Here is a 17901-nt window from a genome sequence, read left to right on the forward strand (position 1 = left end):
TGGTGAAAATTTTTTCGGATCAGAGGATGGATATGGCTCTGAGGTGCTTCGAAAATGGGGGTGGTTCGTTTTAGGGGTTCGGCCAGGTATGTTGGATTGAGTGGTAGTTTGGAGAGTTTCCTCGGTTCGTGGTTCTTCAAAGAGGTAGAGAGATATTCGTTATTATCATTCCCAGAATTCGGTTCAGTGTGTGGTTCATTAGTGGGTTGCTTACTGGTTCACTGATGCCTTTTTATGTTCGGATTAGTGTTTTAGAATCCTTTTTGTGTTGTTATTCCTGGGATCGGTTCCGTATGTTTACACTGGTTCACTGAGGTCAAGGGTCCCAGTTACCTACTTCTCCCTGTTCTGCTTCAACAGGTGTTTCAATCAACCTTGTTTTGCAGGTGTTATTCAGCACCACCAGGTGTTCTGAATGCCTATAATTGGTGATTTATTTCAGTAGGTGTTTCAGCGGATTGTAATAGGCGATTTGATGATTCATTTGATCAGGTGGCGGTGGTTGAAGATTCATAACAATAAGGGTGTCTCAGGGTTCAAGAGACTACTTGTATTCGATGGTTCATTTGAGTGAGTGACGGCACTGTACTTTTGGTAACTGAGATCATCGGGTGTTTCATCATAATGTATCTCGGTGGTTCATTGCGCCAGCGGATGGGGGTCGTTTTAAGACTTACCTTTGTTGTGACACTGTAAAACTCAGGACGCTCCTATTGTCTCGACCAAGAGGGGGAGTCGGGAGGGGATGATCAGGAAGGAGAGGAGAGGTAGTGGTTGGGGGAGAGGTAAAGATAGCCTAGGATTACTTACCTCCGCTTTTGAGGGTCGAGAACATGCCAACCCACTCCAGCACATGCGAGGGGATAATCACCCTTAGGAACGCCAGTATACAAGGGTGAAGACTGTACTCCCCCGGGGGCTTCTGGGAGTATCTAAGCTTTCGGTACGAGGTTTTTAATACTCCTCCATTATTAAGAAGATTTTAAAGCCGTTTTATGATTTTTTTTTCTTCTCTTGTTTGGGTGTTATTGTAACTGAGGGTGGGGGTGGAGGGGGTTAACTGAGGGTGGAGGGGTGAGGGTGGAGGGTTAACTGAGGGGTGGAGGGGTTAATTGAGGGTGGAGGGGTGGAGGTTAACTGAGGGGTGGAGGGTTAACTGAGGGGTGGAGGGTTAACTGAGGGCTGGGGGTGGAGTTAACTGTGGGTGGAGGGGGTTAACTGAGGGGTGGAGGGGTTAACTGAGGGGGGTTTACTGTAGAGAAGAAGGGGTTTAACTGTGGGGTTAACGGGGAGTATCTATTTATATATCGATCTGTCTATCTATCTATCTATCTATCTATCTATCTATCTATCTATCTATCTATCTATCTATCTATCTATCTATCTATCTATCTATCTATCTATCTATGTATCTCCAATTAACCTGAAGAGTGTTTGATGTTATGGAGTGCTGATCAGTGTTGAGGGAAGGAGTGATCAGGCAAAAGAGTGGAGGAGGAGGGGCGCTGATCAGCTTACCTCTGTGTGTGTGTTTTGTTGGAGTCGTTGCCTCGCCAAAGTCCCTTAACGACGCGGGTATTAGTTCCTTGAGGACTCATTAGAAGGGTATTAAGGCATGAAGGAGGAGCCCTGCTGATGCCGGCAACAAGTTTGATACATGTTTAACTCGTTGGAGGAGGAGGAGGAGGAGGAGGAGGTTGGGTTATTAAAAGTGAGAATGGTGAGGAGGAGGAGGTAGTGGGAGGTGTATTATTGTGGCTAGAGTAACAATATTAATAATGGTAATAATTATAATGGTATCAACAATAATAATAATAATAATAATAATAATAATAATAATAATAATAATAATAATAATAATAACTACTTGTAATGGGTTTATATGCCAGTCCAATGATTGTTTAACCTGTGTTGTTCATTGATGGGTTTGTTCTCTGTATCTGAAGAAGGTGTAGCTCATGGGTAGTTGGAACCAAGTCATAGTGCGGGGTGTGTATGGCTGGTCACCTGGCTCCCTTCCTCTGGCCCAGTTGGTCATCTGCTACAATATTTTTATTCATGGTCACGTTGGTGTGAACTGTTGCACTCCTAGCCTTGTATGTCACCACGTCAGCTAGGACACTGTTAGCCCAAGCCTCTGTGCTGTTCCTCCCGGGTCCATTATCAAGTAGCTGTGCCGGTTAGGAAGCTACTTGCTCTCCTGTGAAGTTGTAGAGAAGACAACACCAGTGCCGCGTGTATATACAAGATCCCACGCCAGTTTCTACACTCCCGCCGCCGTTTGTTCCGGCCGGGAGTCTGACACTTCCATACCTTCATGTGTTTGTGTTGCTCTGTACTGTCTTCATGCCGGTTATGTGTGTAAATACTTGTAAATAGACTTGTTTTATTACAAGTATCCGTTATCTTGTTCAATATCTTTGGTGAAGGCTGAAGTGTACCACCTGACAGTAAAGTTAAATGATCCTGAGGGCGTTAACGTCTAAACCATCGACAAATAATAACAATAACACTATCACCAGTGTTCTTAATGTTCATGTTGTTCACTGTTTAGTTTTCTCTTCTCTTTAACGTTCCCAAAAAATATTTCTTTGTTTTTTTATTTTCACGTATTAATTTTTGTAGATAAACTGTGCTGGGTATTTAATTAATGTGTAAGTTGAGTTGTTTTGGTATTGTTGAGGCACTGAACCTTCTGATGCAGCTGTTATTATTATTATTATTATTATTATTATTATTATTATTATTATTATTATTATTATTATTATTATTATTATTATTATTATTGTTATTATTATTATTATATTATTATTATTATTATTATTATTATTATTATTATTATTATTATTGTTATTATATTATTGTTGTTGTTGTTGTTGTTGTTGTTGTTGTTTATCTCGTGTTAGTTATTATAACCGGACGTTATTGAAATAAGTCTAATCAATTACTTCATTTATACACCTGATAAGATTTTCCTTCCTCGTGAATACAAACGTTTCTCTCTCTTAATTAACCTCAATTAAGTGTAAGAACAAACCTGTGTTAAATATAATTACCTGTTCTTCATTATGTGCTTTGTCTAATTAATTATATTTACTTATGTGTTGAAATTAATTAGAAATAAATACGGTAAATAGATATAGGCAGGACATGTATACATTGAGTCAAGTTAATGGTGTGTGTGTGTGTGTGTGTGTGTGTGTGTGTGTGTGTGTGTGCGTGTGAGAGAGGGCCGTGCAGTGTTTGGCTTGCATATATCTGCATTATTGTGTTGCAGATGTGTGTAGTGTTGTATTGCACCCTTGTATACCTTCTCACCCTTCTCCCTCTCTCCCTCCCTCCCTCCTCCCTCCCTCCTCCCTCCCTCTCTCCTCCCTCCTCCCTCCCTCCCTCCGTGTCCACATATTGGTTGTGCTGGACAATCACTGCCTACCATGTGGAGGAGTGAGGGGGGGGGTGTGGTCAGGGGAGACTGTCAGGGGGTAGGGGGGAACCCGGCTCACACAGACTCATGTCCCCAATTAGTGGAAATTCAGGAATCAGTCAAGTCAGTTTATTTGTTTGTTGGTTATTGGCAGTGACCGGGGTGGGTGGGGGGGGGGGTGGTCGAGTCAGTAAAATGTCTTTATTGGGTCACTGTTTCTAGTGACTCAGTAGATAGTGGGTAGATTAGTGGATAGTGGGTAGATTAAGTGGATAGTGGGTAGATTAAGTGGATAGTGGGTAGATTAAGTGGATAGTGGGTAGATTAAGGGATTGGATAATTAGTGGGTAGATTAAGTGGATAGTGGGTAGATTAAGTGGATATTAAGTGGATAGTGGGTAGATTAAGTGGATAGTGGGTAGATTAAGTGGATAGTGGGTAGATTAAGTGGATAGTGGGTAGATTAAGTGGATAGTGGGTGGTAGATAATGGGTAAGTTTACTGTAGTAGATGATTATACGAAGTGGCTAGGTTAGGTTAGATAGGTTAGGTTAGATAGGTTAGGTTAGATAGGTTAGGTTTGGTTAGGTTAGGTTTGGTTAGGTTAGGTTAGGTTGGGTTTGGTTAGATTAGGTGAGGTACAAGTCGTTAATGTTCTGATATCGTGTGTGTGTGTGTGTGTGTGTGTGTGTGGACAAGGTGGGTGTCAAGGCCTACTCGTATAGTGTCTGAGTGCCACCGTTAACCCGGGAGAGTGCCACGGTGTCAAGTGATACACCCCGCCCGAAATACACCAAATTCTCCACCTAGGGACTGAGTCTCCTACAGTACACGAGGGAGAGGCTGAAATAGGTGAGTGGTGAGATGGAATTGGCGAGGTGTGTGGCGAGTTGGAATTGGCGCGGTGGAATTGGCGAACTGTGAGTGGCGAATTAAAATTGGCGAAATTTGTGTGGCGAATTGAAGTTAGCGAATGAAACATGAATTGAATTTGGCGAATTCTATGACGTCAAAGAGGGATTTCTGTATCATTTGCCTGTAATCCCTGGGTAATCCATCTAAGTAGTTCTGTAATCCCTCGTGAAATCTCCCTGAAATCCCACTGTAATTCCTTGTAATATCTTTAAATCCCTTTTAATTATGATTGTAATCCCTTTAATTCGTCCTGTAATCCCTCTTAATCCCAATTTAAACCTCTTGTAATCTGTGCTTAATCCCTCTGTTATGGAACTTTAATCTTAACAAATCCTTCTCATATATAATCCCTTTTCTCTGTGGTCCCTTTAAATCTCTGTCTAATTCCTTTATAATCCTTGTAATCCACCTGTAATCCGTCTCTAAGGCTTATGTAATCCTCATTGGTCTTATTATTAATCCCTCTTATCCATTCTTATATTCCACCTGTAAATCATGCTAATCTCTCTGTAATCCCTCTTTAACCTCTTTGTTCTCACGTTAATCCCTTTGTAATCTTCTCTTCAGTGATTTTATTATCCGTCTTCAATTCTCTCCTTAATCCCCTTTGTGAGTTCCCCTGGTCACTCTCTCTTAATGCTTTCCCTTTGTCACCTCCCCCTTGTTCTACCCCCTTTCCTTTCCTCCTTTCCTTCCTTCCTTTCCCCCGTTCTGTTCCCCCCCCACTTCTTGCCTCGTTCCCCTCTGTCACGTGATTCCTCCCCCTTCCTCCTGTTGCTTGCCTCTCCCCCTTGGCCATCTTCTCCCTGCTGCTTTCCTCCCCCTGGCCCGTTCCTTGCCCCTTTGTCCCTTTCGTTTGTTCTTGCCCCTCACCTCCCCCTTCCTCTTCCCTTTCTTCCGCCTTACCCCTTTGTAGTCCCTCCCTTCCCCTTTACTCCCTTCCCCCAGGCTTTCACTTAGCCCTCCCTTACCCTTGCCCTTCCTTCCTCCTTCCCCAGCCCCTCTTCCCTTCCCCAGCCCCTCTCTTCCTCCCTGCTCCCCAGCCCCTCCCCCCTCCCAACCCCTCTCCCCCTCCCCCAACCCCCACTTCCCCTTCCCCAGCCCCCACCTTCCCCCCCCCACTTCCCCTTCCCCAGCCCCCTTCTCCTCCCTAGCCCCACTCTCCCCTCCCCTAGCCCCTCTCCCCCCCCAACCCCACTCTCCCTTGCCACTCAGAACCCGTAAGTCTCAGGAAGGGCCGAGGACGTGTCTCACCCTCCCCTCCTCCCTCCCTTTCATTCATATCTTCCCTGTAGTATTTTGTCGGCCGGGTCCCATCCAATTTGTCCACCACGTCGTTTTGGTCGTCTTCGTCGCCTTCCTGGTCGTTGTTGTAGTTTTCGTCGCAGTGTGGTGATGGTCGTTGTCAGGGGCTTCTCCGAGGGGGGTATGGGGGTCGTGGTTGTCGTTATTGGGTGGGTCGTGGTTGTCGTTATTGGGTGGGTCGTGGTTGAACTTTTTTGCTCTCGGTTTTGTTTATTGTCTACTGGGTTGTGGTGGTGGTCGTTGTGAAAATGATTTGGTGGTTGTGGTGGTAGTAGTCCTGCTTGTAGTGGTTGTAGTTATGGTTAAGGGATATGGTGGTCGTAGTGGTGGTGAAAGGCGTGGTGGTCGTGGTAGAATGGGTCGTGGTAGAAATTGGTCTTGGGTCACAGGTGTGGGGTCGTGGTAGACAGGGGGTCGTGGTAGAGGTGGTCGTGAGGTAGGGTGGTCTTAGGTCACAGGTGTGGGGTCGTGGGTCTGGGTGTGGGGGTCGTGGTAGACGAGGGGTCGTGGTAGAGGTGGTCTTGGGTCACAGGTGTGGGGGTCGTGGTAGACGGGGTCGTGGTAGAGGTGGTCGTGGTAAGAGGTGGTCTTGGGTCACAGGTGTGGGGGTCATGTAGTAGGGGTCGTGGTAGGGTGGTCGTGAGTAGGGTGGTCTTGGGTCACAGGTGTGGGGGTCGTGGGTCACAGGTGTGGGGTCGTGGTGGGCAGGGGTCGTAGTAGGGGATCGTGGTAGAGGTGGTCTTGGGTCACAGGTGTGGGGTCGTAGTAGGGGGTCGTGGTAAGTGGTCGTGGTAGAGGTGGTCTTGGGTCACAGGTGTGTGGGGGTCGTGGGTCACAGGTGTGGGGGTCCGTGGTAGACAGGGGTCGTAGTGGGGGTCTTGGAGTCACAGGTGTGAAGGGTCGTGGTGGAGCGGGGGTCAGTGGTAGAGGTGGTCTTGGGTCACAGGTGTGGGGGTCGTGGTAGACGGGGGTCGTGGTAGAGGGTGGTCTTGGGTCACAGGTGTGGAATAAAGTGGTGGAGCGGGGTCGTGGTAGAGTGGTCTTGGGTCACAGGTGTGGGGGTCGTGGTAGAGGGGGGTCGTGGTAGAGGGGGTCGTCATCAGCTGGCCGGCGTCGTGTACGGTGTTGTCCCTCTTGGACAAAATTATCCGCGCGACCATTTTTCTCGCGGGCAACAAAGGGGAAAGTGAGGGCAATTACATGCCCTCGTGGACGCCAAAGAGATAACGGAGGGGAATCTGTAGAGGTCCCCTGCGGCAGGAGGGGCGTTCCCTAGACGCGCTCCTGCTGGGGACGGAAGTAAATAGCAGGAGACCTTGTTTACCTGAGACTGGTGTTCGTCAGGAAGCTGTCTGACCCTTCTTCAGGAGGTAGGAGGAGAGGTCTTGTTCACCTGAGACTCTAGTGGCCGTCAGGAGGGTTCAGGAGGCCGTCTGTGTCTTCTTCAGGAGGTAAAAGGAGAGGTCTTGTTCACCTGAGACTCTAGTGGTCGTCAGGAGGCTGTCTGATCCTTCTTCGGGGGGGGGGGTAAGAGGAGAGGCTCTTGTGATCTTCAGGAAGACCCAGGTTCTCTCTAGGTAAGGATGGGTGTGGACGCCCTTGAGATAACTTGTGAGGAGACGACAAGGCTGGTCTAGCTCTAGGATAATGTGTGTGTGTGTGGTGCCGGAAGTATGATGGTGACGAAATAATTTTTTATTTTTTATTTTTGTCATAATTATTCTCATTATTACCATCCTCATTATAACCTTAACATGATGACATTATAATCATTATCACCTTAATAATAATTATTCTCACATATTTACGTGGTGTTATAAATGGGAAGTGTCGAGTAATGGCTCGGCAATAGGAAGGACCCAAAAAACCTAACCTAACCTAACCTAACCTAACTTAATCCAACCTGGAGGAGGCACGGCCATCACCTGTCAGAAAATGGAAAGTAAATATAAGAGTAATTTTGAGAAGTGAGTCGTGGAGGACGCGTGTTGAGCGAGGGGTCGTGGTGGTGAAGGGAGGCGTGCGATTACGGCCGCCCACTGAGGACACCTTGATCCAGTACCTGGGGCGGGGCGGGGCGAGGGGTGAAGGGGTGATGGGAGAAGGTGGTTGAGGGGGCGTGGGGTTCCAAGAGGGAGGGAGGAAGATGGAAGGGGGGTAAGTGGAAGAGATGGAGAAGAGGAAAAAAAGAATAGCAAGATAAGAAATAAAAAAGGAAGATGAAAGCAGATAGGAGAAATGAAAGAGTGAGAGAGAGGAAAGGGGGTGAGAGGAGAAGGGGAGTGAGAGGAGAAGGGGTAGAGAGAAGAGGAAAAGGGGAGTGAGAGAGAAGGGGAGAAGGGGAGTGAGAGAAGAGGAGAGAAGGGGAGTGAGAGAGAAAGAGGGAGAAGGGGAGTGAGAGAAAGAGGAAAAGGGGAGTGAGAGAGAAAGGGAGAAGGGGAGTGAGAGAAAGAGAGGAGAAGGGGGAGTAGAGAAGAGGAGAAGAGAGTGAGAGAAAGGGAGAAGGGGGTGAGAGAGGGAGGGGAGTGAGGAAAGGAGAAGGGGAGTGAGAGAGAGAGGGAAGGGTGAGAGAAGAGGGAGAGAAGGGGAGTGAGAGAGAAGAGGGAGAGGTAGAGAGAGAGAAAGAGGAGAAGGGGAGTGAGAGAGAAGAGGAAAAGGGGAGTGAGAGGGGTGGGTCAAGTAACAGGGCTCTAGAGAGGGAGAGAGAGGGATACGGCACGTCCTCAGGAAAGGGGTGAGGGGAAGAAGGGTGAGGGTGAGGGGGGACAGAAGGGAGGGTAAAGGACACACAGGTAACAGATGAAGTGTTGTAAATATTGATAACTGGATGTTCACTCAGACTCAAGGGGAGGAGAGGAGAGGAGGGGAAGGAGGGGGGTAGGAGAGAGGGGTGAAGAGGGGAGGGGAGGGGAGGGAAGGGTAGCGTCTAGACCAAGGAAGATGGAAGAGCGTTGTAAATATTGATAAAGGAAAGAGGAGAAAGAAAGAGGAAATAAAAGAAAGATTGATTTAGAACAGGAGGAGGAGGAAAGAGCCGTAGGAAGGAAGAGGGATAGGAAGAAAGAGGAGAGGGAAAGACACACAGGAATAAACAGGAAGAGAGAAATATTAATAATAATTTCTTAACCTCTTGGGAAAACCGGACGAATATAAACAATAATAACAACGAAGAGGAGAAAGCAAACAAAAGTGTAAATACGAAAGATTGATTGAAACGTTAAGGGGAAAAGAGGGGTGAAGGGGAGAGGAAGAGAATCGATGCAGAAGTTGGGTTTGTAAGTTGCAAGCGAGAGGGGAAGTGTGTTAAATCCTGAGTAAGGGGAAACGTTCAATTAGTAGCTCAGGGCAAAGAGGTATTATGAGGGGAGGTGGAGGAAGATATTGGTAGTGGACGTTGAGGGGTTCAGAGTCCAGTGGGTGAGGGGTCCAGTGGGCAGGGTGGGTGAGGGGTCCAGTGGGCAGGGTGGGTGAGGGGTCCAGTGGGCAGGGTGAGGGAGGGAGGGAAGGCATATAGGTGGGGCAGGGTAGGAGATGGAAGGGAGTAAGGGGAAGGGTCAGGGAGGGAGTGAGGGGAAGTGGAAGTGAGAGGAATTAATGGTCTTGACTAAACTAATGGACCCGTAGCTCCACGTTTTGTACTGAGGGGAGTGACTGAGTGTTGCCAGCGACGGAGATTGACCATTCAATGTTTGTAAACGACTGGCATTGACCACTTAGTGCTTACAAGTGTGGGAATGGTCCAGTTAGTATTTAGAGCCGCAGTAATTGACCAATCAGTGCTTACACCGACGGGAATTGACCAATCAGTGCTCACAACGACGGAAATTAACCAATCAGTGCTCACAACGAAGGGAATTAACCAATCAGTGCTCACAACGACGGGAATTAACCAATCAGTGTCAAGTACTGCAAGAAACAACCAGCTAGAGGTAGACAGAGCCGTCTGTATGTCAGCTGGTGGCCAGATGGTCGCGACCTAGGAACCAGCTGTGAAAATTTCCCCGGGATAGACCAGCTGTCACGCTAGGGATGATCGCCAAATACCAGGAACAAGACGGGATCGACAAATAGGTCCCAAAAGGCAAAATTGGTCGCCAAATGGTCTTTCAGGGCCAGGAGACGGTCGCCAAATGGTCTCTCAGGGCCAGGAGACATTCGCCAAATGGTCTCTCGGGGCCAGGAGACGGTCGCCAAATGGCCTCTCAGGGCCAGGAGACGGTTGCCAAATGGTCTCTCAGAGCCATGAAACGGTCGTCAAATGGTCTCTCAGGACCAGGAAACGGTCGCCAAATGGTCTCTCAGAGCCATGAAACGGTCGCCAAATGGTCTCTCAGGGCCAGTAAGCGGTCGCCAAATGGCCTCTCAGGGCAGAGACGTTGCCAAATGGTCTCTCAGAGCCATGAAGCGGTCACCAAATGGTCTCTCAGGACCAGGAAGCAGTGGTCAAATGGTCTCTCCGGGGCTGGGGACTCTCGCCAAATGGTCTCTCAGGGCCAGTAAACAGCCTTGGTGGCCTCTCAGTGCCGGGAGATGGTTGCCAAATGGTCTCTCAGAGCCATGAAACGGTCGCCAAATAGGAACTGCTCTCCAGGACCAGGAAACGGTCTTAATGGTCTCTCAGGGGCCAGGAGACGCTCGCCAAATGGTCTCTCAGGACCAGGAAACGGTCGCCAAATGGTCTCTCAGAGCCATGAAACGGTCGTCAAATGGTCTCTCAGGACCAGGAAACGGTCGCCAAATGGTCTCTCAGGGCCAGGAGACGCTCGCCAAATGGTCTCTCAGGGCCAGGAGACGCTCGCCAAATGTGTTCCTCTGTATAAAGTCATCGCTAAATTGTTTGACGTGAGAGATAACTTTAATTGCTCACTTTCTCTCCGTAAGGGCGATTTATCTCTAATGTTTCCTCCTCTCTCTCTTTCTCTCTCGGTTTTTCTCTCATAGCTTATATCCTTATCTCCATTCTCTCTCTCTCTTGCTTTCTCTCAGCTTTTTGCTCTCTCTCTCTCTCTCTCTCTCTCTCTCTCTCTCTCTCTCTCTCTCTCTCTCTCTCTCTCTCTCTCATCGTTGATCCATTATTATCACATCTACTCCTTTCTCTTCCATCCCCTCCCCCTCTCTCTCCCTCCGTCTTCCCCGCCATTGCTTCTTTACTTCCTCCTTCCCGTCCTCCTTCCCTCCTCCGCCATCCATCTTCCCCTTCCGTCTTCCTTTCACACTCATCTATCTTCCTTGACCTGCCTCTCTTCTTTTACTCTCCCCTCCCTCTCACTTCTCTTGCACCACTCCCCCTCCCTCTTTCTTTCTCTCTCCCTCTCTCTTGCATCTATTTTAAGCCTTATTTTCCTCACCGTCTTTTATCTCACTTATTCTTCTTACCCTAATTTCATCCCACCTTTATTCTCACCTCCCAGCCTCCCTCCTTCTCATCCCTCCCTCCTCCCTCCCTCCCTCCTCTCTCTCTCTATCTTCTCTCCTCCCCTCCCTCCCTCCCTCTTCTCTCCCTCCCTCCCTCTCTTCTCCCTCCCCTCCCCTCCTCCCTCCCTCCCTCCTCCCTCCCCTCCCTCCTCCTCCCTCCCTCCTCCTCTCCCTCCCTCCTCCCTCTCTCCCTCTCTCTTCTCTCCCTCCTCCTCCTCCTCCCCTCTCCCTCCTCCCCTCCCTCCCTCCCTCTCTCTTCTCTCCTCCTCCCTCTCTCTTCCCTCTCCCTCCTCCCTCCTCCTCTCTCTCTCCCCTCCTCCCCTCCTCCTCTCCTCTTCTCTCCCTCCCCTCCCTCCTCTCTCTCTCCTCCTCCCTCCCTCTCCCTCCCCTCCCTCCCTCCCTCCCTCCTCCTCCCTCCCTCCCCTCCCTCCTTTGCAGGCTTCTCCCATATTCTTGTCAAACTTTAGGTCGATGACCTGAGACATATACCACCACTATTACTACTACTAACACCACCACCACCACTACTATTACTACTACCACTACTACTAACACCACCACCACCACTATTACTACTACCACTAACACCACCACCACCACTATTACTGGCCTCCAGCCTCCTCCAATAGCCATACCTTCGCCACCATTTTATTACCTTAATATTAAATATCCTAATACATAAGTAGCTATCCTGGCTGTGTTGAGTTAGTTGAGCCGCAGATCTATGCGGCATTCAGTGACTGTTGCCTCATTAGTCAATATCTGCAACTGTTGTCGGCTTTGGGGCCGATGCTCTCGTTCCCCTGAGGCAGAGCAAAGCCGACCGAAGGAGAGAGGACAGTCGACATCTCATCCAGGCTGTAGCACTACTTCTGGGCTGCTGCTTCTGTTCGGATATCACCTCTGCGAGTTTGGAGTTTGGCATAGAAGCATCTTGCACTTGGTCCCAGCCCACCAGAGGAGTGAAGCTGCCTTGATCAACGTTCTGAATTCTCTCCCCGTATGCCCTTATCTTGTCGTTCTCGTTCCTCCTGTGTGCAGCATCGAGAGCTAAGTTACCGTGACATGCGGCCATGGGATCAAAAGTCCTGATGTCGAAGAAGGCTCGCTGTCCCCGCGTCCAGAATCCTCGAGCACTGACGTCAACACGGGCTTTGTTAGATGTGTTTGAAGCCCTATGTTGGAAAATCTCACCGTCCAATGGAAGGAGGGTCGGTTCAACCCTGACATCACGGCAGATTTCCTTCAACATAATTGCTGTGAGATCACTTAATTCGTCATGCCTCATGCATATGAAGCCCCCTTTCTTGCACACCATGGCGTGATCGACGTCATAGGAAGAACCACACACGCATTAGGAGGGCAAACCTTCTACTGGCCTACCGTACCTTAGAGCATTGGCAACTGTAAATTCTTGTTTATTGAGACTGAAACCATTTGCCCTTATCGGCAACGTAGTTAACCAGTTCGAGGCGCCCACCTCCTGCGCTATAGCTACTTTTTTTTCAAAATCTCTACCACTATTACTACTACCACTACTACTAACACCACCACCACTACTACTAACACCACCACCACTATTTTTTTTTTTTTTTTTTTTTTTTTTTTTTTTAATAAACATTTTTCCAGCCTCCCCAACTAGCCACACCTTCGCCACCGTTGTTTACCTTAATATTAATACCTAATACATGAAGCTATCTATCATGTTAACTTGTTGAGCCACCAGATCTGGCATGCGGCCATTCAGTGACTGCCAGCCTGTAGTCAATATCTGCAGCAGTTGTCGGAGTAGGGGCAGAAGCTCTCGTTCCCCTGAGGCAAAGCAAAGCCGACCGAAGGAGAGAGAAAGACAGTCGACATCTCATCCAGGCTGCAACATAACTCCTGGGCTGCTGCTTCTGTTCGGAGATCAACTCCGCGAGTCTGGCGTAGAAACATCTTGCACTTGGGCCCATCCCACCAGAGGTTGTGAACACTAGAGGAGTGAAGCTGCCTTGATCAACGTTTTGAATTCTCTCCCCATATGCCCTTCTCTTGTCGTTCTCGTTCCTCCTATGTGCAGCATCGAGAGCTAGGTTACGGTGACAAGCGGCCATGGGATCAAAAATCCTGATGTCGAAGAAAGCTCGCTGTCCCCGCGTCCAGAATCCTCGAGCACTGGCGTCCACACGGGCTTCGTTAGATGTGTTTGAAGTCCTGTGTTGGAAGATCTCGCCATCCAGTGGAAGGAGGGTCGGTTCTACCATGACGTCCCGGCAGATTTCCTTCAACATATTTGCTGTGAGATCCCTTACCTCGTCATGCCTCATGCATATGAAGCCCCCCTTCTTGCAGACCATGGCGTGATCGCCATCATAGGGAGAGCCACACACGCATTGGGAGGGCAAACCGTCTACTGACCAACCGTACCACCACCACCACCACTACTACTACTAACACCACCACCACCACCACCACACTACTACTAACACCACCCACCACCACTACTACTTAACACCACCAACTACTACCACCAACCACCACCAACCACTACTATACTCACCACCACCACTATTACTACTACCACTACTACTACCACCACCACCACCACCACCACCACTACTACTAACACCACCACCACCACCACACTATTACTACTACCACTACTACTAACACCACCACCACACTACTACTACCCACCACACTACTACTAACACCACCACCACCACCACCACCACTACTACTAACACCACCACCACCACCACCACTACTACTAACACCACCACCACCACCACCACCACCATTACTACTACTAACACCACCACCACCACCACCACCACCACTACTACTACTAACACCACCCACCACCACTACCACTACCACCACCACCACTATTACTACCACTACTAACACCCACCACCACCACCACCACTACTACTACTAACACCACCACCACTACTCTTCATATTATTCATCATACAGGGGGCCACCAACCAGGGGTGGGGGGCCAGGGGTGGTGGGGGGGCCTCAACAGGGGTGGGGGCCCTGCTGGGGGGGTGGGGGCACCAGGGTGGTGGGGGCTGGGGGGTGGGGGCCTGGGGGGTGGGGGCCTGTGGGGTGGTGGGGGCACACAGGGGGTGGGGCCCTGCTGGGAGGGTGGGGGCACCAACACCGGGGGGTGGGGCCTGCTGGGGGGTGGGGGCACACACAGGGGTGGGGCGCCATTGAGGGGGTGGGGGCCTGGGGGGGCATAACAGGGTGGTGGGGGCATAACTGGGGGGTGGGGGCCTCCTACACAGGTGGTGGGGGGCACCTGAGGGGGTGGGGGCCCCAGCACCTGGGGGGTGGGGGCACTGAACACAGGGGGTGGGGCCCTGCTGGGGGGTGGGGAGCACCAACAGGGGGTGGGGGGCCACCTACCTGGGGGTGGGGGCACCAACACAGGGGTGGGGGGCCTCAACACAGGGGGGTGGGGGCACATACAGGGGGTGGGAGGGGGCACCAACACAGGGGTGGGGGCACCAACACAGGGGGGTGGGGTACCAACACAGGGGGTGGGGAGGCACCAACACAGGGGTGGGGGCACCAACTGGGGGTGGGGGCACCAACAAGGGGGGTGGGGGGCACCAACAGGGGGGTAGGGGCCAACACAGGGGGTGGGGAGGCACCAGCTGGGGGTGGGGGCACCAACACAGGGGGTGGGGGCACCAACACAGGGGGTGGGGCCACCAACACAGGGGGGTGGGGAGGCACCAACACAGGGGTGGGGGCACCAACACAGGGGGTGGGGGCACCAACACAGGGGTGGGGCACCAGGGGGGTGGGGGCACCAACCAGGGGGGGTGGGGGCCACCCTGGGGTGGGGCACCAACACAGGGGGTGGGGGGCACCAACACAGGGGGGTGGGCACCAACACAGGGGGGTGGGGAGGGGCACCAACACAGGTGGGGAGGGCACCAACACAGGAGAGGGGCCACCAACACAGGAGGGCCACCAGCACATGGGGCCACCAACCCGGGGGGGCCACCAACACAAGAGGCCACCTACAAGGGGGCCTGCACCAGGAGGACCCACCAACACAGGGGGGTGGGGGGGCACCAACACAGGAGAGGGGCCACCAACACAGGAGGGCCACCAACACATGGGGCCCTGCAGGAGGGCCACCAAACACAAGAGGGCCACCCACACAAGGGCCACCTACTCATGGGGCCCACCAACACAGGGCCACCAACACAGGCCACCAACACAAGAGGGCCACCAAGCACATGAGGGGGGGCCACCAACACAAGGGGGCCCTGTGCAGGGGGCTACCCAAGGGGCCACCTACACAGGAGGGCCACCAACACATGGGGCCACCACCACCACAGGGCCACCAATGCAAGAGGGCCACCCCACACAGAGGGCCACCCACACAGGAGGGCCACCAACACGGGGGGCCACCAACCTAGAGGGCCACCAACACATGGGGCCACCAACAGGGGCCACCAACACAAGAGGGCCACCAACACAAGGGCCACCTACAAAGGGCCACCTACACAAGGGGTTGGGGCACCAACACAAGAGGGCCACCAACGGCGGGGGCCACCAACACAAGAGGGCCACCAACACATGGGGCCACCAACACAATAGAGCCACCTACACAAGAGGGCCACCTACACAGGAGGGCCACCAACACATGGGGGGGCCACCAACACATGAGGGGGCCACCAACACAGGGGCCACCAATGCAAGGGCCACCTACACAGGGGGCACCAACACAGGGCCACCAACACGGGGGGCCACCAACCTAAGAGGGCCACCAACACATGGGGCCACCAACACAGGAAGGGGCCACCAACACAAGAGGCCACCAACACAAAGGGCCACCAACACAAGAGGGCCAACTAGGAAGAGGGGCCACCAACCCAGAAGGGCCACCAACACATGGGGCCACCAACACAGGGGGCCACCAACACAAGAGGGCCACCTACACAAGGGGGGCCACCTACGCAGGAGGGACCACCAGAAGGCCACCAACACATGGGGCCACCAACACAGGGGGGCCACCAACACAAGGGCCACCTACACAAGGGGCCACCTGCACGCAGGAGGGGGACCACCAACACAGGAGCCACCAACAGGGGGGCCACCAACACAAGAGACCCACATGGACTACCAACACAGGGGGCCACCAATGCAAGAGGGCCACCTACACAAGAGGCCACCAACACATGGGCCACCAACAAGGAGGGGCCACCTACACAGGGGGCACCAACCAGAAGGGCCACCAACACGGGGGGGCCACCAACACAAGGGCCACCACATGGACCACCCACAGCACCAAGCACCAACACAGACACCAACACATGGGGCCACCAACACAGGGGGCCACCAACACAGGGGCACCAACACAGAGGGCCACCAACACGGGGGGCCCACCAGCAGACCCAACATGGGGCCACCAACACAGGGGCCTGTGAGGGCACCTACACAAGGGCCACCTACAGGGGCCCACCAACAAAAACAGGGCAGCTAATCTAAACTTGACTTTACCTGAGGCGAGAAACTCCCCGACCTACCGCTTGTTCCCCAGTTGTTTGTTGTTTGTCTGTGTGTGTGTGTGTGTGTGTGTGTGTGTGTGTGTGTGTGTGTGTGTGTGTGTTTCCAAAGATAGGATAAGGGCCCTGTTTACCTGTCACGTTCACTGAGGCTTCAGGAACACTTAACCAATAGAACACCAGAAGCAAATGTCGGGTTACCTGCAGGATCCGCCCGACAAAGAGGTCTCACACTAGTAGCCGTCAAGTCCTCTGCTGCGCCACAATAAAGTCCAGAAGCCATAACTCTATAAATGGGTGAGACAGAAAGTTGGATTATAATAAACCTCTTGTAAGATCTTTTTATGAATATCCACATAATAAAGTTAAGTTGAAGATTTGTGGTTATTTGTTATCGTTATGTTTTGGACGCACGGACAGACTGACACACGGACGGGAAACTAAGTACCGTCCTTGAACAGTGGAGGACAAAACTTAATACACTTGGTGGCAGCAAGTGCAGAGTCCACCTCGTTTAAGGACCTTCCTGGTGGAGGCGGAACAACTAACACAGGTTTTTGTTGCCAAGTTGAGAAGCTCATAAGTTTATTGATGTAATTACGAGTATTCATGGCTGACTGGGGTACATGTGGTGGTGGGTGTCAGGGGTGGTGGTAGTGGTGGAAGAGGGTGTCAAAGGTGGTAGTGGTGGTGGAAGAGGGTGTCAGGGGTGGTGGTAGTGGTGGAAGGGTGTCAGGGGTGGTGGTAGTGGTGGAAGGGTGTCAGGGGGTGGTGAGTGGTGGAGAAGAGTCAGAGGTGGTCGTGGTGGTGGTTCAGGGTGTAGGCTTGGTGGTGGTGGCGGAGGATGGTGTCAGTGGTGGCGGAGGATGGTGTCAGTGGTGGCGGAGGACGGTGTCAGTGGTGGCGGAGGACGGTGTCAGTGGTGGCGGAGGATGGTGTCAGTGGTGTCAGAGGATGGTGTCAGTGGTGGTGTTAGTGTCAGTGGTGGCGGAGGATGGTGTCAGAGGATGGGTGTCAGTGGTGGTGTTAGTGTCCTCACCTTCACCAAACTTCGCTACATGGTAAATTAGTCACTCTTTCTGGGACTTACTGGAGTTTGTGCTGATCAAAGACCCTCTCTGGCATTACTCTCTTTAAGACTTTTAAGGACCTCACACAATTTAGGGCCTCTTTAAATCTTTCCTGGTAGATTTAGGGCCTTCAGGGCCTTCTGGATACTGTTGTGGCTCCCATGAGACTTGTGCTGGGGTCTGTTGGGTCTGTTGGGGTCTGCTGGTGTCAGTTGGTGTCTGCTGGGGTCTGCTGGGGTCCTTGTTGGTGGTGAGA

The 17901-nt window shown here is 51.6% G+C and overlaps 1 protein-coding gene across 1 annotated transcript; it reads left to right on the forward strand.

The window, feature by feature from the left end:
- The first annotated feature begins 10174 nt into the window (after window positions 1-10174).
- LOC121859827 (basic salivary proline-rich protein 1-like) lies at window positions 10175-16553 on the forward strand. Its single transcript, XM_042356793.1, has 2 exons — window positions 10175-10486; window positions 15261-16553. The coding sequence occupies exons 1-2, from the start codon at window positions 10175-10177 to the stop codon at window positions 16551-16553; spliced, it is 1605 nt and encodes a 534-aa protein (XP_042212727.1).
- The last annotated feature ends 1348 nt before the right edge of the window (window positions 16554-17901 follow it).

The sequence above is a fragment of the Homarus americanus genome, unplaced genomic scaffold, assembly GCF_018991925.1.
Source record: "Homarus americanus isolate GMGI-L3 unplaced genomic scaffold, GMGI_Hamer_2.0 scaffold36878, whole genome shotgun sequence".
NCBI classification, from domain to species: Eukaryota; Metazoa; Arthropoda; class Malacostraca; order Decapoda; family Nephropidae; genus Homarus; species Homarus americanus.

Excerpts from the sequence above, each read along its gene's own strand:
- LOC121859827 (XM_042356793.1), top strand. The coding sequence starts at position 10,175 with ATGGTTGCCAAATGGTCTCTCAGAGCCATGAAACGGTCGCCAAATAGG. Across the intron at positions 10,487-15,260 it reads TCATCGCTAAATTGTTTGAC|GGCCACCAACACAGGCCACC; the intron begins GTGAGAGATAAC and ends CCACCAACACAG.